The following is a 19,766-nucleotide window of genomic DNA, read 5'->3' as shown; positions in this document are numbered from 1 at the left end:
CCGCCAGCTCTATACTCTTTTGGTTTGCAGGTCAAACCACTTTTCTTTGGGACATGAGGCTTATGAATACCGGCTTTTGAACCGGGCCATTGCTCACCGACAAGATCTTTTGATCTTGGGCGGTGATACCTACAACGTTGTATATTACGACATGACTCATGATGTGATCCTTTGCTTTCTTAATATACCCAATTTACTTGATACGGATGGAGAAGACCAGAATCTTGCGTGTACTGGGTGTAAATAGCTATTACCATCTGGCACAATACGTCTTCACCTCACACCTCTTAAGATAGGGGATGCCGGGTTGCTTCTACTCTACTATCATATCACCGTAATCAACAGTAAAAAAAATCATCTCGCTCTATCGCGATTGACAATATTCCGGATACGAGTCTTTGTATCCCAGAATCCACTTCCCAAGTACCAGTCCGCCAAAGAAATTCATCAACACGCCTAATGGCCTTGCGATAAATACCGGCCCTGGCAAAGCAAGCACCACACCTCCCGCCCAGTTGAACAGCAACACCTGAGGGAGACTCCGCGGGACTCCAGCTTTGCGACAGTCATCGCGATACGATTGCGCATTACCTATCCTGTCAGCTCCAAAACACTTATATGTAGGTACCGAGGTAGATACTATATCAGTCAAAGACACATACGAAAAAATGCCTCATCTCTATTCCTCCACTTCGGCTCAAGAACCAACTCAACCACCATCTCCTCAGATTCGCTCGCATTGCAGAACGTATGAAACGCCTTCATGGGGATCGTCATCGACTCGCCCGCCTTTTTCAACACATCCTCACCACCACAGATGAATTTGGCTGTTCCGTGCAGGACATGGAACTGTTCTGTTTGGTGACGATGCCAGTGGAGGGGAGGACGTAGGGCAATGTTTCTGTTTGCTTCTGTTGATGCTGGCGGCCATCGGTTGATTACCAGGTAGCGGTCTGATGGGGATTTGAATTCGATGGAGGAGCGGCCGCCGTCGAAGTAGACGGGGTTGTTGGTTACTGTTTTTGTGCGTGAGATTTTTGTTCGAAGGAAGGAGAGCATTTTTGGTGGTTGGGCTGATTATGAAGATGGTGATGTTATTGATGGAGTTGGGTTAAGGACGTTAAATGGCCGAGTCGGATTTATCTTAAGTCGGGGTTCGGCTCCGATTGCTACGTGCTTTTTGGGAGTACACCGTCATATTTCATCTGAAGGAATTCTTAATTAGAGGGAATATTCAAATCTGCATTGTATTGTGTAATATGTATGATCTACGATGAAGGGCTGCCATTCACATTCGCAGCCATTCACGTCCGAGAACAACTGGTATAGTTCAGACCCACTTATGTTCTCACGTTTTTAGTCCGCCCTGCGTAGGCTGACAGAAAATTAATATTCAGGGCGGGTCTGAAAAACGGAGATAGGAAGTGTACCTCACGAGAGCCATCAAGGTCTGTCGTGGGTTCACATTCCGGTTTGTTCTTGCGCGTTGCTCCTTGTCCGTTGATGGACAGGAGGTCCGGCCATCTGCAACCATGGAGGTGGAAGTTGAAGACGGGGTAAGCTCTATTGTTCTTGAGATGCGCGTGGGTTGAGAGAGTTCAGGTCAAAAGAAAAGAAAAAAAGAAGAAAAAGACAGGATGAGTGAGGATCAGATATTGTACAAGCAGACTTATATACAGGACTGTCTGTGCCAACATGGATAGGAATACATGAATATTATACATATATGGGGTACACAAGGATATATCGACGAGATCCTGAAAAGAACCAAAAGATTATTTTCCTTTCCGAAACCGGACGCCAAAGGACAGTCAAAAAACCGATGCAGTCGTGAAAGACGTTGACCATGAAGAGTCTGGTCGATCCGGCTAAGCGGACGCAGCAGCAGCGTCAGCATCAAGGGATTCGGCACCAGGCTCACCCGAGACATTCATGGAGAGCTTTCGCAAATCCCAGCCATCGGATTCAGCCCAGTCCTTCTTCTCACCCAGCAAGCAAGCTGATCGTCGAGAGCCCTCAACCAAAAAGTTTTGTGCGACCTGGTTCACGTCCTTGGCTGTGACGTCCAGCACCTGCTCTCTCCAGCGTTGGTCCATCTCGTGGGTGACACCGCTCATGAAGTAGCGGGTTCCTTCCTCATCAACACTCATTGGTGCGTCGAGTCCCTGGAAGATTCCAAGCTTGGCTTCGTCAAGCTCCCGCTCGGACCAAGCACGATCTCTAGCGAAAACACCACTGTTCTGGAAAACTTTCATAGAGTTGAGGGGGTTGGGGTCCCGGTAGCTGGTGAAGGCGAAGATACCCTTGATGGGTCCATTGCTAGCTCCTGCGCCGTAAGCACCACCCTTCTCCCGGATTTCGGGGTGAAGGTAGTTATGGGTGAGGAGCTGCGAGAGGACAGTAAGCGGGGCACTCGAGGGATCGACAAATGGAACGGTCTGCATAGCCAGTCCAGAGTAGTAGACCTTGTAGGGCATGTCGTAGAAAGCCTTGTTCACACCAAAGTTTGAACCAGAGAGTCCAAGGGTGGAGGTAGGGGAGCTGATTCGAGGCATGCCTGTAAGCCATTTCTGAAGCACAGCCTCATTCTGACTTGCGCTATTCGGCTCACAAACCATGCGAACACGCATGTTCGATGTTCGTGAGATGGCAAATGACTGGATCAGACGGAGCTTCTCGATCAGCTCTGCAAGACGTTCGGGGGAAGACTCAGCATCGCGGAGAAGGTTTGCGGTGGCCTGCAACTGTGCAAGTCCAGATTGCTGTTCCTGAACCCAGAAACTGCGAGAGAGGTTGGCTGCAGCTGCGTTCAGCGCAAATCTGTGACCTGTACTAGCGACAGAATCCAGAGCACCATTGGTGGTCAACCGCAATAGCTCTTGGATCATTGCCGGGGCAGAAGGCCCAGTGAAGTCGGTCTCGGCGACGAGAGTCGAGAGCATCTCAAGCATATCCGGAATGTTCTTGTCCAGAGCAAAGCCAGAGAAATTAAGACCTTCTTTGAATTTGCCCAGTTCGGTAGGAGATGACACATGGAAAGAAGAGGTGGAGATACCACCGGTCTTCAACTTGATCAAGTCCTCCCATTCCTCCATGGACTTATTCGCAGTGCCCAAGCGCATGACACAGTCATTGAACAACGGCATCAGCAATCGAAGGTCATCGGGCAGATCCTCAAACGCATTCAGAGCTTGGAAATACGTGAGACCATTGGTGGGAGCCTCGCGCCAGACAACGTCGATGTCTTCGATTTTAGATTCACGCACAGGCTTGCGCTCCTTCTCTCTGGAAATATCATTAACGCGAACGGTGGGCAGGCAGCTCAGATCGGAATTCTGTGCTTCTTCCTGGATCTTGAGCAACTGAAGTTCTTCCTCGGTGAGCTTAGCAATGGCCTTTTCAGCCGATCCATACTGCTCAACAAGCTGGGCGAACTTCTGCTCTTTCCGCACCACTTCCTGCTCGTCCAAATCCTTGTTGAATGCTGGCGAGCCAACCATCGTGAAGGTCATACAGTTGTCGTTGACGAGGTATTTTTGCAGCAACGATTCAAGATAACCTCCCTGCTCGTATCTTCTCTTGAACTCGTCGATGATTTCATTCCACGAGAGCTCCTCCATAGGGTTTGCGCCATTGAACCAGGAGGAAAGAGTCTTCTCCATGATACCGATTCCGAAATTCGCTGTTTTATGTCGCAAAGCCAACTCCAGCTGGTGCAGAAAGCCCTGTACCTTTTCGTCGCTAAATCCAGTCGAAAGCGATTCCTGGTAAACCTTCTGGATGGCCTCTTTGACGGCAGGCGCTTCTTGCTCGCTGACGCCAGTAACACCGACTGAAAAAACAGGAGTCTTTCCGGAGGGGTCAAGGCCGGTGTTGGGGGTAAAAGAGGAGCCCAAGCCGCTCTCAATCAACGCCCGATACATGGGCGATCCATAGCCATCCAAAAGAAGCGAGGAGAGGATGCTGACGGAGAATGTTTCAACCACGTCAGTTACATCTCCCATGTACCAAGAAGTGGATGTCTTGAACTGCTTGTCATCACTGGCGAAGGTGTCAATAGGTCCCGGGACAGTCACGTTCAGGGGACCCTGACTGAGGTCAAGAGGCATTTTAACCTCCGTATCGGCCTCACCCTTCTCAAAACCATCAAGCACACTACCGATCTGCTTCAGGTGGGTGCTCAAGGGCATGTCACCATAAGTCAGAATCTTGGCGTTACTGGGGTGGTAGTTTCGCTTCGAAAAGTCGACCAATTCTTTGTGTGTCAAGTCCGTAATGTACTGGGGGTCGCCACCGGAGTTGTTGATCGCAGGGAAAATGTTCTCCCTGTACTTGACGTAGTAGAGGTAGTTGGCGTCCGAGATCTGTCCCTTCATTTCGTTGTACACAACACCCTTGAATAGAACGTCCTCTGGTTGCGGGTTCGCCTCAGCCTGTCCCTCCTGAGGCAAAAGGGCGCGAGGGTCCTCTGGTCCCAATCGCCATCCTTCCTGTCTAAAGTCCTCTTCCTTGAGCAATGGGTGAAGGGTAGCGTCGAGGTAGACGGAGAGAAGGTTCTGGAAATCTTGAGGGTTGGTGGTGGCAAAAGGGTATGTTGTATGGTCGGCGGAGGTAAATGCGTTCATGAAGTTGGAAAGTGATCGAGGGAGCATCTTGAAGAATGGATCGCGGATGGGGTATCTAATAATCGTGATTGATTAGCGGTCTAGATCTTGAATTAGCCACGGGCGTCCGTACTTTTCACTACCACATAGTGTCGTATGCTCCAGAATATGAGGCACACCAGTAGCATCTGGAGGATTCGTCTTGAATCCTATCCCAAAGACATTGTTCTGATCCTCCTTTGCCACGTGTAGATAATCCGCATCGGTCTTGTCGTGCTTTAACCGGATAGCTGTAAGATGCAACTCTGGAACATGCTTCTTCTCTTGCACAGTGAACCCGTGAAGGCTCTCGCCCTCCTTAGGGAAACTATCCAGACTCGTAATAGTCGAAGCTTTTCGTGTCTGATTCCACCTGGAAAGAGTGTAATTCGACCGCGGCCAGGGTTGGCGTAGAGGCACCCGGCATTTGCCTATCGAGCGTAGCATGGCGTTGTGCATGTTTGAAAGACGAGAAATCCAGAAGGACTCTCCGAAGTGATGGAATCGAAAAAATATTCCCTCCCCAAGCACTGCTCTTCCAACCAAGGATACCGAAGGGAACCGGGAGAAGTCAGTACCAAAAGTCGTGGCGACCGGGCGGACCGGGCTTAAGCGTCAAGTCGCACAACGAAACGAACCCAACCCGCGGAGAATTGGATTCGGGAAATCGAAGAATATCGGCTGGCAGATAGACCAACAGACTGAGCCCGAAGCAGGAGAGTTGGCAGAAGCGTTGGCTGAAGTCGGATGGTTGATAAGTCTCAAACACAATTTGCCTGGCCGACGTGCCAAGAGAAGATTTCGAACTAGGCTAGTGCTGGTCAAGTGCGCATCCCCTCTTACGACTGGATTCGATCCTCTCGGTTCAAGATCCTCGAAGCATCGAGCTTTTAGACTGTGTCGACTTCTTCGCCGTGATCGAGGATTTTCCTTTTGTGTCCGCATTCACCGTTGGCTCCCCTTTCCCCCCCGAGGTTGCTCTGGATTTCCAGATCTTAGCCGCTTAGGGTCTGGGGAATCATCGTCTCCAGAGTTCTGCGAGTCTGGCACAGAAGGCCACCCAGGTTCTCCGCCAGTCTTGACCGTGAGGTTCTCACCGCTGTCCGAGCAGAATACCCTATTAGAGTGGAGGTTCTACTGTCCTGGGAGACACTTACGACTTTGGAATTCCGTTGTTGCGCCATCATTTCGGTAATCCCACAGATTGACCTGTTCCTACGTCGAACCCACCTCCCGCCTTTCGCACTTTTCGGTTTCCCGTGGATTGGCCACGCGACCATTGTCTTCAAGACTCCAGACCTTACCCATCCGTTACGATCGTCTGCCAGGTGATATTTCGCGATGTCGTCCGCCGCAATGTCGAAAAAGAACAAGGGGAAGAAGGTTGCGGACCCGAATGAGACGTCCAAGCTCTTAGCCGCCAAGATCTCCCAACTGGAGCAGGATGCTGCCGGAGAAAAGGATCAAGAAGCGGAAATTGGTGCGTGATTTGCTCTGCACTTGGCTATGTGGTTGCATCTTCTCGTTGACCTGGTTTGTGTGTGGGGGACTACTTGTACTAACCGGTATCTGCCTACAGAGCGTGAGGTCAAGAAAGCTACGAGGGACCTGAACCAACTCCTCAGCAATATCGAATCCCCGATGACCCGGCTCGAGACCGTCCATAAGAAATACACCGAACTTCTTGCGGATATGAAGAAGCTGGATCGCGACTATGCCAAAAGCAAAAAGCGGGCTGATCAACTGCAGAAGGATCAAGACAAGGGCAAAACAGAATTAAACAAGACAGTCACAATGAAGGACAAGCTTGAAAAGTTATGCAGGGAGCTTACAAAGGAAAACAAAAAGGTCAAGGTGGGTTGTCATGACTCAATTCTTTGATACGCCCAGGACAGAGCTGACCTGATGAACCTGTCCTTGTAGGACGAAAATAAAAAGCTGGAAGAAACAGAGAAGAAGGCACGGTTAATCGTCAACGAGCGCCTTGATTCCCTTTTGTACGATATTCAAGACGTCATGGCAGCCAAAGGCAACCCGCGCAGCGAGAAGGTGGATATTGATTTAGATGAAGCGTAAGCCTCCAGTTTGGAACGCTATGGCCTACTGCTTGCTAACATTGGAACAACAGTTTACGTGCTAAGATCAAAACCATTGGCGAAAAGTTCGAAATGCGCGAGTTGCATTACAAGGCCTTGCTACGCAGCAAAGATGCGGAGATACAGTGTCTCACTGCCAAGTACGAGGAACAGCGCCGTGCCGCCGAAAATGAAGCCGCTCGCTGCCGCGCCCTTAGCTCGCAAGTATCTACGTTTTCTCATACAGAAGCTGAATTGCGCAGTCAGCTCAACATCTATGTGGAAAAGTTCAAACAGGTATGGTGCAACCTCCGGTTCCCATTTTGGCCTGCCGGTAATAATAATATTCTAGGTGGAGGATACGCTTAACAATAGCAACGAACTCTTTCTCACTTTCCGCAAAGAAATGGAGGAGATGTCCAAGAAAACAAAGCGCCTCGAAAAGGAAAACCTTACCCTCACCCGCAAGCACGATCAGACGAACCGCAACATTCTCGAGATGGCCGAAGAGCGCACACGGAATCACGAAGAGCTGGAAAAGTGGCGAAAGAAGAGCCATCATCTCGAAGCACTTTGCCGTCGTATGCAAGCCCAGGGTCGGGGTCAAGGCCTTCCTGCGGAATTAGACGGAGATGATGAAGGGACAGAGAGCGAGTACGACGAGGACTATGAAGACGAGGAAGATGACGAAGGAATTAGTGACGATGAATACGAATTGGAAAGCCCAGACCGTGAGATCAACGGAGGCCGAGGTGTTGAACAACAACCCGAAAAGCCAGTGTTTGGACCACCGCCACCACCCAACCTGCTTGAAGCACGGGCCAATGGAAACAAGGCCATGATTAATGGATGCCATTAATGCTTCTTGTAGGTCGGATGTTACATGCGTGTGTTTTTGACTCTCCTGTCTGATCGAGTATTGTTCTGCAAATGTTCTTTTTTATGCCTTGGTATGCCGGAAAAATGAGAGAAAAGAAAAAGAAACAAAAACATGAGTCAGAGAGGGAAATGTACAAACAAAGTGTTCAAGTCCAGTGCCATTGGGCTATTTTTTGGGAGAAGTGCATACTGTATCTGTACGCAAATCTCGTAGCGCCAGGGCTTCTTGGATGGATTACCAGGACACACGACTCTTGCTGTCGAGTAGCCTATAACTGCGATGAGCATATCTGCAGCTGTTGGTTCGCAAGTCATGGTTCTATTTTATTCTTCTTGTTTGTCCGTTTCTTCAAATGTCTTATTGTACTAGTACATGCCATATTATCCAGGCGTATCCATTAACGCTACCGTTTCATTGCAATTCTATCTGGATATTGTAGCAGAAAAAAGTATTCATGAGTCATCGGCACAATAAAAAAAATGTACATATTTATCTAAATGCAACAAGTCTCGTTTATAGCTTGCTCGCTGGCTTGATATAAGATCCTCCCTGGTTAATCACATCCACGGCCTGATGAATCATTTCCTGGATAATTTCACCAGCAGGTTTAATCTCCTTGACGCTGGCAGAAACATCGCCCATCAGGAAAGGTATATCGACATCTTTGCCCTCATCAAAGTCATGCTGGATGGGAACGACTCCCTTGGCCGTCAATCGAGCAATCTCTTCTGGCCGCTTCTCCCATTCTTTGATATACTCATTAGGCAGCATACGCAGCGGTCGCCCACTGACAACCAGCGTACGCTTCGTCTCCCCATACTGAGCCCCAACAACCGCCTTCTTATGCATATCACTCGCGTTGCTCTCCGTCGAGGCTACGAACCGCGTCCCCACCCAGACACCAGACGCACCCAACATCAGCGACGCAGCCAGACTGCGACCATCATTGATACCACCCGCGGCAACCACCTGCGCCGGCTGACCGGTCAACGGGCTCTTGTACTTCTTCGCCACGTCCACAACAGCCGGGATGAGCACAGAGAATGGGATATCCCCTGTATGTCCGCCGCCTTCACCACCCTGTGCACAGACGATATCCACGCCCAGCTTGAGCGCTTTCTCCGCATGCTTGGGGGCTCCGACCATGTTCATGATAAGGATGCCAGCGCTGTGGAGTCGGTCGATTACCCGTTTGGGCGGGACCCCGACAGCGGAGATGAATAGCTTTGCGCCATGGGAGATGACGACCTCGATCAGTTCGTCGAGGTGACCGTGCGTGTAGTCATGGTTCGTGGCGCGAGCACTACCACCGACTTGGGGCAGGGCGAGGTCGACTCCAAAGGGGAGTGACGGGTCTCGCAGAAGAGATTTCAGCTCGGTTAAGATCTCGGATAGTTGCTCGGGGCTGTAACCCAGACCACCTACGCTTCCTAGACCGCCGGCATTGGAGACAGCAGCGGCGAGGGGTGCACCTGATGCCTTGGCCATTCCTGCCAGCAGGATGGGGTGTTGGATGTTAAGGAGCGAGGTGAGGGGTGTTTGTAGAGACATTATGACGGTCGGTAGAGAAGCTTGTAAAAGGATGAGATGGTGTAGTTGTTCAGAGACTATAAATATCACCAGAAATTATTAGTGAGCAGGCCAAAAAAAAAGCAAAGATGGGGGCGGATAGATGTTATGATCTTACAGCTTGGAAAGCTCTAGCCAACGGTCTCCAAGGCAGCCAAAAGAGGTCACGGACAGAATTCAGAGCAATTGAGATGAACAAGGGACTTTTGTACTAACGAAATACCCTTCATCGCTTCGAAACCTCCGCACAAGACGATTTATGTTGAGCATATCTTTGCGATGCTGCTGGGGAAATAAATGCGGGGAAGCGGAACCGCCAGCTAATCCGAGCCTCGGCATGTTGGGAGCAGCGCGTCTTCGGCTTCGATCGATGCTGATCTGTTGAAGATCTTCATCATCTGATGATGTTATTCGAGGTTATGCAGGTCATGAGAATGCATTGGTTTTATGAAACTGGATTTCCAACATCCCTGTCGGTTGCTGTTCGCCAAAATCCAAAGCTGTCGACAACTGTCTAACAGGCTAGAAACTATGAAACTCCAAAGGCGAGTATATACAATCAAGACTAATAATAACAGAGAATCCAGGTCCTAACAGTACGGCTAATTGATCCAATATGCGCCCTCAATGAGTCCATTCGGCGTATATCAACGCAACGTTTTCCCCAGCGATAAGAGCGATCACAATAGATATAAAGACAACAGGGCCGAAAGAGAAAGACTCGATGTTGACAAAACAACCTCTTTGCTACCAATTGCCCCCGATGTCTCTACCACGACTGTCTTTGTTGTTGTCACAGTGGCCATCTTTTGGGAACTAGATGGGAACGAACTATCAGTCGCTTTTCTGGTGGCATTCTAAGAATTATACAGGGTAGACCTACTCATATTCAGCCAAAGAAATGGCCGACGAAGTCGGTTCTTGCCTCAGCTCATGATGCAGTTCTTGGGGAGCAGTTGTCGTTGTATGCGACGCTGGGGGGCTATCGATGACAGGACCTGGAGGAGGCTGATAGTAGCCCACTGCGCCTTGAGGGGCAGTTGCAAAAGATCCTGGTATGCTGCGTTTGAAGAAATGGGATGAGAGGCTGCGCGGGGAAAAATTGATATTGAATGCGGAGGTGAGCATGCACGTCAGCAGGTTGATAGCGATGAAGTTGCCCAAGAGGCTACTGAAGCAATGAGGTACCACCCTCATACTGCTGATGACGAATTATTTTGATCGAAATATGATCGTTGGAGATGTGAGATAGTCCGCTGCGCAAAGTGATGGCGAAGGAACACGCAAGACGAAACAATATCTGGGGAAAGAAAGAATATGAACTGCGCCAGAAAAATAACAAAGCTCGTCAACGCTCGAAGAACATACTCATAAGAGACATGCCTTGTATGGAGAATGATGAACTGTGATATTTTTGTTCTTAGTGCATTCCCATCATCGCACCCGAATGCACCTTCCACGATCCAAGGGGAAGATAAGCATTGGAACAGCGGAGAAATGATTCCAATTAGAAATAAATCTCTGCGCAAGACTCAGGTGAGAGGAAAGCGAGATCTGTTTAGGTGTGTGGCATGTGGCATGTGGAACGAGGATCGGTATGCATCCAGGGATTCTGTTGGTGATGGTTCCACCACGTCGATAACAAACCCCTTAATTCCAGAAGAATATTAGAAGAATAACGGCATTTCGAATACATGCTATGGTATTTAATGTCTTTTGTCATGTTATTCCTGTGCTTTTCGGTTTGTTTAGCATTCCATCTTCTGACACAAGCACGGTGGCACAATTGTCGACTGAGACCCTCATTTGACAAGATATTCGTTTATAGCAAAAGCACCTAAACGATCAGAGGACATGGTGTCAGATCCTTTTCAGGTCCATTATCGTCGTCGTCCATCAATAATCATCCAGTAGAGGGGAAAGTTGGTGGTCATGACTTCGCGTCAAGTGCTTCTTCCCCATCGATCAACGGTCTTTCTGGAATACTGGATGATTCTATGATAATGTTGGCCATTCAGTATCTGTGAAGAATTAGGATCATCAAATAGTTATCTTTGATAAAGGAATGTCATGGCTTGTCTGCCATGAGGTCATTCAACGATGGCGGTTGACCACCGTAGAGCATGATTGACTCGATTGGACTCGATCCAATGCACTGCGCTATACCATCGTTATCACAGCTATCAGAATCTCCTTTCCATCTTCACATATCAAGAAGAAGACAAAAGCGATGGTGCTTGCTGTATCTCCGCATCACAGCGATGGAGTTCTGCCCAAAGCGGTATTGTAATTACGCCTCTCGAGTGACGCCAAAAGACGCGTGATTTCGCGTTGCGTCGCAAAGGCAGGACACCGCGGCAGAACAACGACGATAACAACTTTCTGCCAACATCACAGTGCCTGGGGTTCTCGGTTTTTATTTCCCGTTTGGCAAATGAGTCTATTAATTTAATCCATACAAACGACACCCTTTTATAAAATGGCTTCTAATGCAGAGTACGGGTTCCTGCGCCCTCCAAGGTTTGCTCCCCGCGATCATCGACCAAGCCGGTCCTCGACAACTATGGCATATACAGTGGCTGACGGATATTCGTCTGAATTCCTATAGTGATGAAGAAAATGCCCCGGTATATCGTGAAGCCTCTCATTACAACCCCCTGCACACCTTCCAATTACCAACCGGTCAAGAGAGACACTATCAACAACAATATGGCGATATGTACTTCTTGAGACTTGCGAAATTGAAGCCTGCCGTTGAAGAAATTGCAACAGAGGCTTGGGAAGGATTTAGTGTAAGATTGCCTTTTTTTTTTTTTCGTTGAATGCCGGTCAGGGTCATACAGTGGGATTGTACAGATGGCGGAAAAGAACAAGCTACAGGCAAGGATACCTGCTGACCACTGTTCAATCCCATTAGATTGCAGGAGAACATGCTCGCCGTGTGGAAAGAGTGCTCGATGTGCGACAAGGAGAGCTCTGCTGGGTTGCCGGAACTATTTACATGGATTTGCCTTTGAAGCCAAATATCCTGGATGACTTGACGAAAGAGGTATGCACCGGCCCGGCAATCTACGGGCTTATTCCGATGGCTTATGTTGGGTTTTTAGAATTATACATTGGCTCCTCCACCTCGTCCCACATATATCGATCAATCCAATCCTTCGTTGACCCAATTCATGATGGAAGACGAGTCGGGCCGCTTGCGTTTAACGGGAAGCCTGCTTCTATCAACACAATTAGCCACGGGAGCCGTTATTGCTGCATTGGGAACAGAAAACGCAAATGGCGACTTTGAAGTTATCGACATTAAGGTTCCAGATCTGCCTCAGCAACCTCGCCGGTGGGAGAGAGATGGTGCCCCGGAAACCAAACAAAATGGTCATGGAGTCAGTAAAGGGAAGATTGCCTTTGTCAGTGGACTGGGCATTACTGGAACATCGACTGATACACTCGCGCTGGAGCTCTTGTCGGAGTATCTTCTTGGGTATACGGGGACTTCGACGGACAATAATGGTACCTCGCCGCCAGATGCCTCAGCCATTACAAGGCTCGTCATTGCGGGAAATTCGCTCGGATCTAGTGTGACTGTCGATGCTGCCTCAGCCGGCGCGGAAGCAGCTGCAAAGAAGAAGAGCGGGCCGAAGAAATACGGGTACGATGCTTCCTCATATAACGCTTCACCCATTACTCAGCTTGACTCGTTTCTCGCCGAAATCCTCCCCAGTATACCTATCACTCTCATGCCTGGTGAGAAAGACCCAGCCAACTTCTCGCTCCCTCAACAAGCTATTCATCGGGCAATGTTTCCCCGAGCCAGAGCATACTGCTCTGCGCCCCCGGCAGCGGGTGAAACGTCCGAACCGGGCTGGTTCGACAGCGTAACAAACCCCTGGGAAGGGGATGTAGAGGGATGGCGGGTCTGGGGTACCAGTGGCCAGAATGTGGACGACGTTCTCCGATACTTGACCTTTGCCGATGATGATGACAGAAATGGGGACACCGAGGCACGGATCAAGGTCATGGAGGCCATGATGCGATGGCGATGTGGTGTTCCTACTGCACCAGACACAATCTGTATGCCTCATCCTAATCTTACGAAGTACCAGTGCTAATCCACTCTTAGGGTCTTACCCATTCCAAACACACGATCCTTTTGTTCTGGAATCGTGCCCCCATATCTTTTTTGCGGGGAATCAACCGCAATTCAAGACAGCAGTTATCGAGGGAGACTCCCCATTGAGGCTGAATGGAGCAGACACGGAGATGTCTGACGCAGATGCCTCCCTTGGTCCTCGTGTTCGTCTTTTGTCGATTCCAAAATTCAACGAAACTGGGGAACTTCTTCTGGTGGATACGGAAACCCTGGAAGTCGAAGTGATCAAATTCGGGGCATTTGCCGGACAGGAGGAGAAAACATAGCCATATCAAAAATCTATACCTCTTCAACAATTGCACGTGTATTCCAAATGTGAAACGTAGTCGATAATCCAGCACCCCTGCTGCTAGGTGGTTATATACTCCATCGGCAACGCCAAGACCCGCACGAAAATGTCACGAATCCCACCTTCTTCCATCCTCAAATCATCGTCAACCAAAACATCACACACAATTAACCAAAGCATACACTGTTAACCCATCATATGGAATTTATCTCAATTTTCGGAAAATTCCCCCTCAACCCTATCTAAGAGGCTAAACCACACCATGTTACTCAACGCCAAAACCGGTAACGTCCAGCCCATGGAGGTCCAGTGTTTTCAACGACGCCAGAAATCACACTAATTGCATAGGGTTGATGCAGCTATCTCAACATCACCATTACTTCTAGTCCCATATTCTAAATGGCATGTTCCTAGATACCATGAATGGATGAAGAATGAGGTAGGTTATACTTTTTTTTTTCTCTTTTTTGGTCCATGCTCACTCTACAAACAGGAAATCCAAGAAACAACCGCTTCCGAACCCCTCACCATAGAGGAGGAATACAACATGCAGCAAAGCTGGCGCCAAGACGCGGACAAATTGACATTCATCACTTGCTTGCCAGTTGCCAGATCGGAGGATGGGGTTCTTCCGCGACAACTCACCGTGCGGGATGACGATGATGATCGGATGCTGGGAGACATTAACCTGTTCCTCCGTGTGGATGATGGAGAAGAGGGGGGCTCTGAAAATCCAGAGATCATTGGAGAGGTTGAATTGATGATTGCCGAGAAGGTGAATCATCGGAAAGGGTTTGGGAGGGCTAGTATACTCTCGTTTTTGAGATATATTATCGACCATGAAGCGGAGATTTTGGAGGAGTTTGTCAAGGGGGATTCCTTTGCGTCTGAGGCGATGGCTAAAGCGACCAACCCGTCGCGGAAGTTTGCCTGTCTGAGTGTCAAGATTGGACAGGCGAATGAAGGCAGTCTGGCGCTGTTTGAGGGTCTTGGGTTTCGTAAGATGTCGACAGAGGCCAACTGCTTTGGGGAATTCGAACTGAGGCGGACGGATTTGAGTGTGAAGACGCTTGATGAGGAGCTTGAGAAGTCTGGGGTTAAGGGGTATGTTGAACTGCCTTATGAGCGGACAGAATGATGGTACATAACATGATAGATGAAGCTGTACATAAGATTCCACTCTCTGTCTGGCCTACAAGCTGTCAAGTACTGAAGTGAAAACACAAAATCAATAGATTATATGGTATAGATATAGATATATAGAAATGGGTCGTATCTACGGGGTAGGTATCATCATGTTCATCGCTGCAACTGCCATCACGACTGGAGAGGCTCGCCCATGCCTCCGAAAGTCACGCTCTTGATTGTCAAGAACTCCTCAATGCCGTACTTGCTGCCCTCACGGCCGAATCCACTCTGCTTAACACCACCGAATCTATAACAATCAGTATCTTAGTGTCAAAAAGTATGTTTCGGGTTAACTTACGGAGAGGCGACGTCACTAATGAGACCAGTGTTGACTCCCACCATACCGACTTCCAACGACTCCGCGACACGGAAGATGCGCTGGACATTCCCACTGAAGAAGTAGCCTGCCAGGCCAACTTCGGCGCGGTTGGCCAGGTCAACAACTTCCTTCTCGGTCTCGAAGGGGAACAGTCCAGCGACGGGGCCGAATGTCTCCTCCGAGGCGAGCAACATGTCCTTGGTCATTTCAGTCAGGACAGTCGGGTGGTAGAAGTTAGAGCCCAGCTCGGGAACCTTCTTTCCACCGGCGACGATCTTGGCACCCTTGGACTCTGCATCGCGGACATGCTCGTCAACCTTGGCAACAGCCCGTTCGTGGATGACGGGACCGTGAGTGACTCCGTCTCCAAAGCCTGCTCCCAGCTTGAATGTGTTGACCTTCTCGACAAAGCGCTTGGCAAATTCATCGTAAACGCCCCGCTGCACATAGATTCTGTTGGCACAGACACACGTCTGGCCGGAGCTACGGAACTTGGAGTTGATAGCTCCAGTCACTGCAGCGTCAATGTCCTGAACGTCGTCAAAGACAATGAATGGGGCATTTCCACCAAGCTCCCAGGACACCTTCTTGACAGTCGAAGAAGCCTGCTTCATGAGCAGCTTACCAACATTGGTTGAGCCGGTGAAGGACACCTTGCGGACCTCTGGGTGGGTGGTCAACACCTCACCCACCTCTGGGGTGTTCTTAGACGCGGTAACAATGTTGAAAACACCCTTGGGGATTCCTGCCCGGGTTGCCAGCTCAGCCAGCGCATTTGCGGTGAAAGGGGTCTCTCCAGGAGTTTTGACAACCACGGGGCAGCCTGCCGCCAGGGCAGGTGCAGCCTTTCTTGTGATCATCGCCGCAGGAAAGTTCCATGGTGTGATAAGACCACAGACACCAACGGGCTGCTTCAGAGTCATGATACGGTTGCCCGGCACGGAAGAGGGAATTGTGTCACCGTAAATGCGGGGTGCCTCCTCACTGAACCATTCGAAGAAACCAGCAGCGTAGTTCACCTCGCCCTTAGCATCCGCCAATGGCTTACCATTCTCCCATGTGATCAGTGTTGCCAGGTCTTCTGCGTTATCAATCATCAACTGGTACCACCGACGGAGCATACGGGCGCGTTCGCGGGCAAGCGTGGTACGGAAACTAGGGAAAGCTTCAACAGCGGCATGGATGGCTTTTTCGGTGTCGGCGGCGTCAAACTCGGGGCATGTTCCAATGAGTTCTCCAGAAGCGGGATCTGGGAAATCCAATTAATACTTTTGCATGGTGAGGATCAATTGCCTCCGACCTACCGTGGACTTCAAAGGTCTTTCCCGACTGCGAAGCTACGAACTCTCCGTTGACGTAAGCCTTCTCAATGAAGAGCGACTGGTCTTTGAGCTGGAAGATAATGATAATCAGTCCACGAATCCCCCAGTAGATTAATTCCGAATCATCCACTCACCTTTGGCACGGTGTGGCCCATGGTGTAAAGTCGTCGGGGGTAAATGGGTGGAGGAATGGCAAAGGGGTATCGTGGACGTGATCGCAACAATTGCCGTGAGACAGGACAAATAAGTCTCTCCATGGCTAGCGAGTTTGAAATGAATTAACAGAAAAAAGGAAGAAAGGAGAAGCAAAAAGAAAAGGCGAGGGAGGAAACAGCTGATAAATGCGTTTCCAATGATGCGATGTGGGGAGCTTCTCTGATCCAGACGGCAAAGCAGTGGAAATGGCCAAAAGAACGTCCCGGTGGTTCCTTTGATTCCTTCTATCTGGGCTCGAAGATGATTGATCTGCTGTCCCGAGGAAAGAAGAATTGATTATCCAACGATGGAAACGACGCGGCGAAAGGCAGAGAATAAATACATCGAAGCTCCGAGCTGCTCTCATACTTCGATCATCGAGCGGGGAGCTCTGCGTCACGTGGACAACGTCATCTTCTCTCTGCACGCAAACACTCCATTTGTGGATATTATATCGATATGGTGGGATTGTGATGGTATTCACGATCTCTATACACTCTGTTATATAGCCATTTTAATCAAAAATGAACCCATTTGTTGCTGTTGAAGAATCATATATTACAAATCGTGTATCAAGTTGTATTTATAATAACGTTTTCGGTATGAGCAGCCACTCAGAAGCCTTATCGGGAAGTTTGCGGCATTTCAAACCAATAGGACATCTGAGCGACTTATCAATGACCGAGATAATACATCGCCATACAGATATCGTATTGATCTATAAAGACAAGATGCTCTATGCTCACAATATACAAATTCAGAGAATCCATGGTTATTCTATCATGTCATCCCACTGTCCTCATGTCTATAATACACGGCCCAAAGCTAGAATGACACCTTGTCTATAGTCTATCTCGTATCATTAATTCGTTCATCATCCATCTGGTCTTGAACACCCGCTGGCTTCACATCGGTACTTCTGGGACGATATCCTGGATGCATGCGTTGGATATGTAGATTGAGGTTCCACGTCCGAGAAAATCCATTCCTATGCCGGCGACATTTCTTCATGGGACACACCAGGTCTGACTTCCGGTGATCTCCTTTGCCCTTGGGCCGGGGGCCCGTATCGTCTTGAGTCCCAGAAAGAGGGCTTGAAGGCCGGGAGACAGAGCCAGCTTTGGAGGATACCGCGCGGGAACGTGATCGCTTAGATGAAGGTCGAGATGGGGGTGGAGTGGGAGGCTCTTCCTCTTCCTCTTCAGACTCGCTCTCGGCATATTCCCAGGCCTTGCCGTTTTCTTTCTCAACTTGCTGCAAGTGCCCTTCCTTCATGGTCTGGAACGTCATGTCCTCGCCAAAAAGACCGCTGCATCTCTGTGCTGCGCGCATCACCACGGCGGGCGGCCAGCCCATCATAGAAGCGATCCCTAACACCTCGCTCCAGTCTCGAACGCCATGCCGGATTCGACTAGCAGATCGCCTGCGATCACTGCCTATGGACCTTCCCCGAGATTGGGATGTATGTCGTGACACGGAGGTATGTTGGGAAGTTTGACGGGATGAAGGTGGGCCGCTGGATGCATGCATACTGCGGGAACGTTCGTTTGCTGGTCGAGCCGAATGAGACGACCGGCGAGTTCGCTTTCTGCCTCTGGATTGACTTCTCTCCGTGTTTCTGGATGTCCTCCTTTTTCTAGGGGACGACGACCTCCCAGAAACCACACTTTCTGTGTCTGTCTGCCATTCACTTGCAGAGCTATCGTCCACTGCTAGACCACCTTTGCGGGCATGATGGAGGCCCATAAGAAGCTGGTCGAGCGAGGTGATCGTATTGCGGGTCAAAGGCCTTAATTGCCGCCGTGATTTCTCGTCATCTGCCTGAACAGCAGGTCGAAGTTGCGCATCATCCACAGATTCATCATCACTCCTCCAGTCCCCCTCGTTGCCTGTACTTGCGTCATAATCCTCGGTTTGGGCTCTACTTGCTCTTCCAGACCGCGAGACAGATCGCGAGCCAGCACGCCTAGTTTCCCATTCCCTGGCTTCAAATCTCTCCTTTGCGGATTTGAGCATTATCGCCATGATAGACTCCTCCAGCTCGCCGCTTGGTCTCGGATCGGGCTGCATTCGTAAGGTCCATACATCGTCCTCTTCCCGCCTCAGATGCTCATCTACCCGAGGAACCTCACTAGCATGCATTGGCCACGCCGTCCATCTCTTAGGAGGATGAAAGGCCTCGGCCTCGTCCTGTAGCCTATCATCTTCTGTGGCTCGTCTTGCTATCTCACGTGCCCTTACTCGAAGCGCATGCGCATTGTACAGGTGCGCTGCAAGATCCCTAGCCCGAATCGCCTCCAGCGCTTGAGCATTCTGTCTATCCTCGACAGTAAGCTTCCTCCATGTAGACTCAGGACCGCGGAACCTGTTTGGTCGATAGTCAGGTAACGGGGGCGAACTAGGTGGCTCTCTTTCAGCCGGCGGAAGTGTGGCTGCCGTGCTTTTTTCCTTCTTTCTTCGCGCCTTGTAACGACTACTGGCATCGCTATCCATGCCATCTGATGCTGACCCATCGCCGTCGCTTTCCATGTAGGTAGCATCATCGGAGAAATCCTGCTCGATCAACGGCGGCTCTCCCATGATCACGTCAAGCTCATCCTGGTCTTCCTCGTTCGCATCCTGCTGCGGCTCAGGGTATGGCTCCAGATCAACATCTTGACTGCTGGGGCCTCCAAATAGTGACCTATATGGCTGAGCTGACTGAGGGGGGCTGAAGCGTGGAGGAGACTGGTTGTCCGAGAACGTGGACATGCCTCAGAAATCATGAATTTATGGTTGCTTCAGCAAAGAACTCAGTATTTCGAGTCTAGAGAAATAAAAAAGATCAATTTTAAACATTCATCGACGATATATCTTCTGTTGACATGCAGTGCCCTTGGGCATGTACAATCGGAGAAATTCGACTTTTTGCGGAGCTTAGGATAGATGCAAGTTTTTTTTGCGGCATCAACAACAGCATCCGTTGAGCAAAAGGAACAGTAGACCCGAGAACTTCTCCATATATGTCTGGATGATTTAAAGACTGAAATTTGGAAGTTGTACTTGGGCATGAAAGCAGGAATTCGTCAAAAACAGCAGCGAGAATTTGCAACAGAAAAAAAAAAAAAAAACATCATGTCACGTGATCTTTCCA

General features: G+C 49.6%; 8 protein-coding genes across 8 annotated transcripts; 3 read left to right on the top strand and 5 right to left on the bottom strand.

The window, feature by feature from the left end:
- Positions 1 to 161: 161 nt before the first annotated feature.
- ASPWEDRAFT_34502 (cupin domain-containing protein) lies at positions 162 to 1,122 on the bottom strand. The gene is made up of 2 exons (XM_040834012.1): positions 663 to 1,122; positions 162 to 591 (listed from the first exon to the last, which is right to left on the bottom strand). Exons 1-2 carry the CDS (start codon positions 1,057 to 1,059, stop codon positions 365 to 367), a joined length of 624 nt encoding a protein of 207 aa, XP_040694704.1. The 5' UTR covers positions 1,060 to 1,122; the 3' UTR covers positions 162 to 364.
- A 746-nt stretch (positions 1,123 to 1,868) lies between these two features.
- cym1 (pitrilysin family metalloprotease cym1) lies at positions 1,869 to 5,090 on the bottom strand (the record flags this gene model as incomplete). The annotated part of the gene is made up of 2 exons (XM_040839632.1): positions 1,869 to 4,680; positions 4,738 to 5,090. 2 exons carry the CDS (start codon positions 5,088 to 5,090, stop codon positions 1,869 to 1,871), a joined length of 3,165 nt encoding a protein of 1,054 aa, XP_040694703.1.
- A 696-nt stretch (positions 5,091 to 5,786) lies between these two features.
- Positions 5,787 to 7,844, top strand: ASPWEDRAFT_241693 (taxilin). The gene is made up of 5 exons (XM_040832577.1): positions 5,787 to 6,123; positions 6,223 to 6,497; positions 6,567 to 6,715; positions 6,772 to 7,015; positions 7,077 to 7,844. The coding sequence occupies exons 1-5, from the start codon at positions 5,985 to 5,987 to the stop codon at positions 7,575 to 7,577; spliced, it is 1,308 nt and encodes a 435-aa protein (XP_040694702.1). The 5' UTR covers positions 5,787 to 5,984; the 3' UTR covers positions 7,578 to 7,844.
- On the bottom strand, positions 7,808 to 9,468 carry ASPWEDRAFT_124469 (NAD(P)H-dependent flavin oxidoreductase). Its single transcript, XM_040829190.1, has 2 exons — positions 9,286 to 9,468; positions 7,808 to 9,205 (listed from the first exon to the last, which is right to left on the bottom strand). The coding sequence occupies exon 2, from the start codon at positions 9,147 to 9,149 to the stop codon at positions 8,112 to 8,114; it is 1,038 nt and encodes a 345-aa protein (XP_040694701.1). The 5' UTR covers positions 9,150 to 9,205; positions 9,286 to 9,468; the 3' UTR covers positions 7,808 to 8,111.
- A 1,965-nt stretch (positions 9,469 to 11,433) lies between these two features.
- ASPWEDRAFT_34493 (DNA-directed DNA polymerase delta subunit POL31) lies at positions 11,434 to 13,709 on the top strand. The gene is made up of 5 exons (XM_040834011.1): positions 11,434 to 11,687; positions 11,776 to 11,959; positions 12,085 to 12,216; positions 12,275 to 13,241; positions 13,291 to 13,709. The coding sequence occupies exons 1-5, from the start codon at positions 11,647 to 11,649 to the stop codon at positions 13,584 to 13,586; spliced, it is 1,620 nt and encodes a 539-aa protein (XP_040694700.1). The 5' UTR covers positions 11,434 to 11,646; the 3' UTR covers positions 13,587 to 13,709.
- Positions 13,710 to 13,758: 49 nt separating this feature from the next.
- ASPWEDRAFT_124463 (uncharacterized protein) lies at positions 13,759 to 14,849 on the top strand. The gene is made up of 3 exons (XM_040829189.1): positions 13,759 to 13,893; positions 13,969 to 14,048; positions 14,103 to 14,849. Exons 1-3 carry the CDS (start codon positions 13,872 to 13,874, stop codon positions 14,745 to 14,747), a joined length of 747 nt encoding a protein of 248 aa, XP_040694699.1. The 5' UTR covers positions 13,759 to 13,871; the 3' UTR covers positions 14,748 to 14,849.
- Positions 14,837 to 16,817, bottom strand: ASPWEDRAFT_241504 (NAD-dependent succinate-semialdehyde dehydrogenase). The gene is made up of 4 exons (XM_040832575.1): positions 16,573 to 16,817; positions 16,421 to 16,508; positions 15,096 to 16,365; positions 14,837 to 15,044 (listed from the first exon to the last, which is right to left on the bottom strand). Exons 1-4 carry the CDS (start codon positions 16,693 to 16,695, stop codon positions 14,927 to 14,929), a joined length of 1,599 nt encoding a protein of 532 aa, XP_040694698.1. The 5' UTR covers positions 16,696 to 16,817; the 3' UTR covers positions 14,837 to 14,926.
- Positions 16,818 to 17,239: 422 nt separating this feature from the next.
- Positions 17,240 to 19,686, bottom strand: ASPWEDRAFT_34490 (uncharacterized protein). The gene has a single exon (XM_040834010.1). It carries the CDS (start codon positions 19,382 to 19,384, stop codon positions 17,483 to 17,485), a length of 1,902 nt encoding a protein of 633 aa, XP_040694697.1. The 5' UTR covers positions 19,385 to 19,686; the 3' UTR covers positions 17,240 to 17,482.
- Positions 19,687 to 19,766: the final 80 nt, after the last annotated feature.

Source organism: Aspergillus wentii (assembly GCF_001890725.1).
Source record: "Aspergillus wentii DTO 134E9 unplaced genomic scaffold ASPWEscaffold_1, whole genome shotgun sequence".
NCBI lineage: Eukaryota > Fungi > Ascomycota > Eurotiomycetes > Eurotiales > Aspergillaceae > Aspergillus > Aspergillus wentii.
This window is presented reverse-complemented; position numbering and strand designations above follow the sequence as displayed.

Excerpts from the sequence above, each read along its gene's own strand:
- ASPWEDRAFT_34490 (XM_040834010.1), bottom strand. The coding sequence starts at position 19,384 with ATGTCCACGTTCTCGGACAACCAGTCTCCTCCACGCTTCAGCCCCCCT.
- ASPWEDRAFT_124463 (XM_040829189.1), top strand. The coding sequence starts at position 13,872 with ATGTTACTCAACGCCAAAACCG. Across the intron at positions 13,894-13,968 it reads GTTACTCAACGCCAAAACCG|CTATCTCAACATCACCATTA; the intron begins GTAACGTCCAGC and ends GGGTTGATGCAG. Across the intron at positions 14,049-14,102 it reads ATGAATGGATGAAGAATGAG|GAAATCCAAGAAACAACCGC; the intron begins GTAGGTTATACT and ends CTCTACAAACAG.
- ASPWEDRAFT_124469 (XM_040829190.1), bottom strand. The coding sequence starts at position 9,149 with ATGTCTCTACAAACACCCCTCACCTCGCTCCTTAACATCCAACACCCC.
- ASPWEDRAFT_241504 (XM_040832575.1), bottom strand. The coding sequence starts at position 16,695 with ATGGAGAGACTTATTTGTCCTGTCTCACGGCAATTGTTGCGATCACGT. Across the intron at positions 16,509-16,572 it reads TGGGCCACACCGTGCCAAAG|CTCAAAGACCAGTCGCTCTT; the intron begins GTGAGTGGATGA and ends ATTATCTTCCAG. Across the intron at positions 16,366-16,420 it reads AAAGACCTTTGAAGTCCACG|ATCCCGCTTCTGGAGAACTC; the intron begins GTAGGTCGGAGG and ends TGGATTTCCCAG.
- ASPWEDRAFT_241693 (XM_040832577.1), top strand. The coding sequence starts at position 5,985 with ATGTCGTCCGCCGCAATGTCGAAAAAGAACAAGGGGAAGAAGGTTGCG. Across the intron at positions 6,716-6,771 it reads GATATTGATTTAGATGAAGC|TTTACGTGCTAAGATCAAAA; the intron begins GTAAGCCTCCAG and ends TTGGAACAACAG. Across the intron at positions 7,016-7,076 it reads ATGTGGAAAAGTTCAAACAG|GATACGCTTAACAATAGCAA; the intron begins GTATGGTGCAAC and ends TTCTAGGTGGAG.
- ASPWEDRAFT_34502 (XM_040834012.1), bottom strand. The coding sequence starts at position 1,059 with ATGCTCTCCTTCCTTCGAACAAAAATCTCACGCACAAAAACAGTAACC. Across the intron at positions 592-662 it reads TAGAGATGAGGCATTTTTTC|GTAATGCGCAATCGTATCGC; the intron begins GTATGTGTCTTT and ends CTGACAGGATAG.
- ASPWEDRAFT_34493 (XM_040834011.1), top strand. The coding sequence starts at position 11,647 with ATGGCTTCTAATGCAGAGTACGGGTTCCTGCGCCCTCCAAG. Across the intron at positions 11,688-11,775 it reads GGGTTCCTGCGCCCTCCAAG|TGATGAAGAAAATGCCCCGG; the intron begins GTTTGCTCCCCG and ends GAATTCCTATAG. Across the intron at positions 12,217-12,274 it reads TGGATGACTTGACGAAAGAG|AATTATACATTGGCTCCTCC; the intron begins GTATGCACCGGC and ends TTGGGTTTTTAG.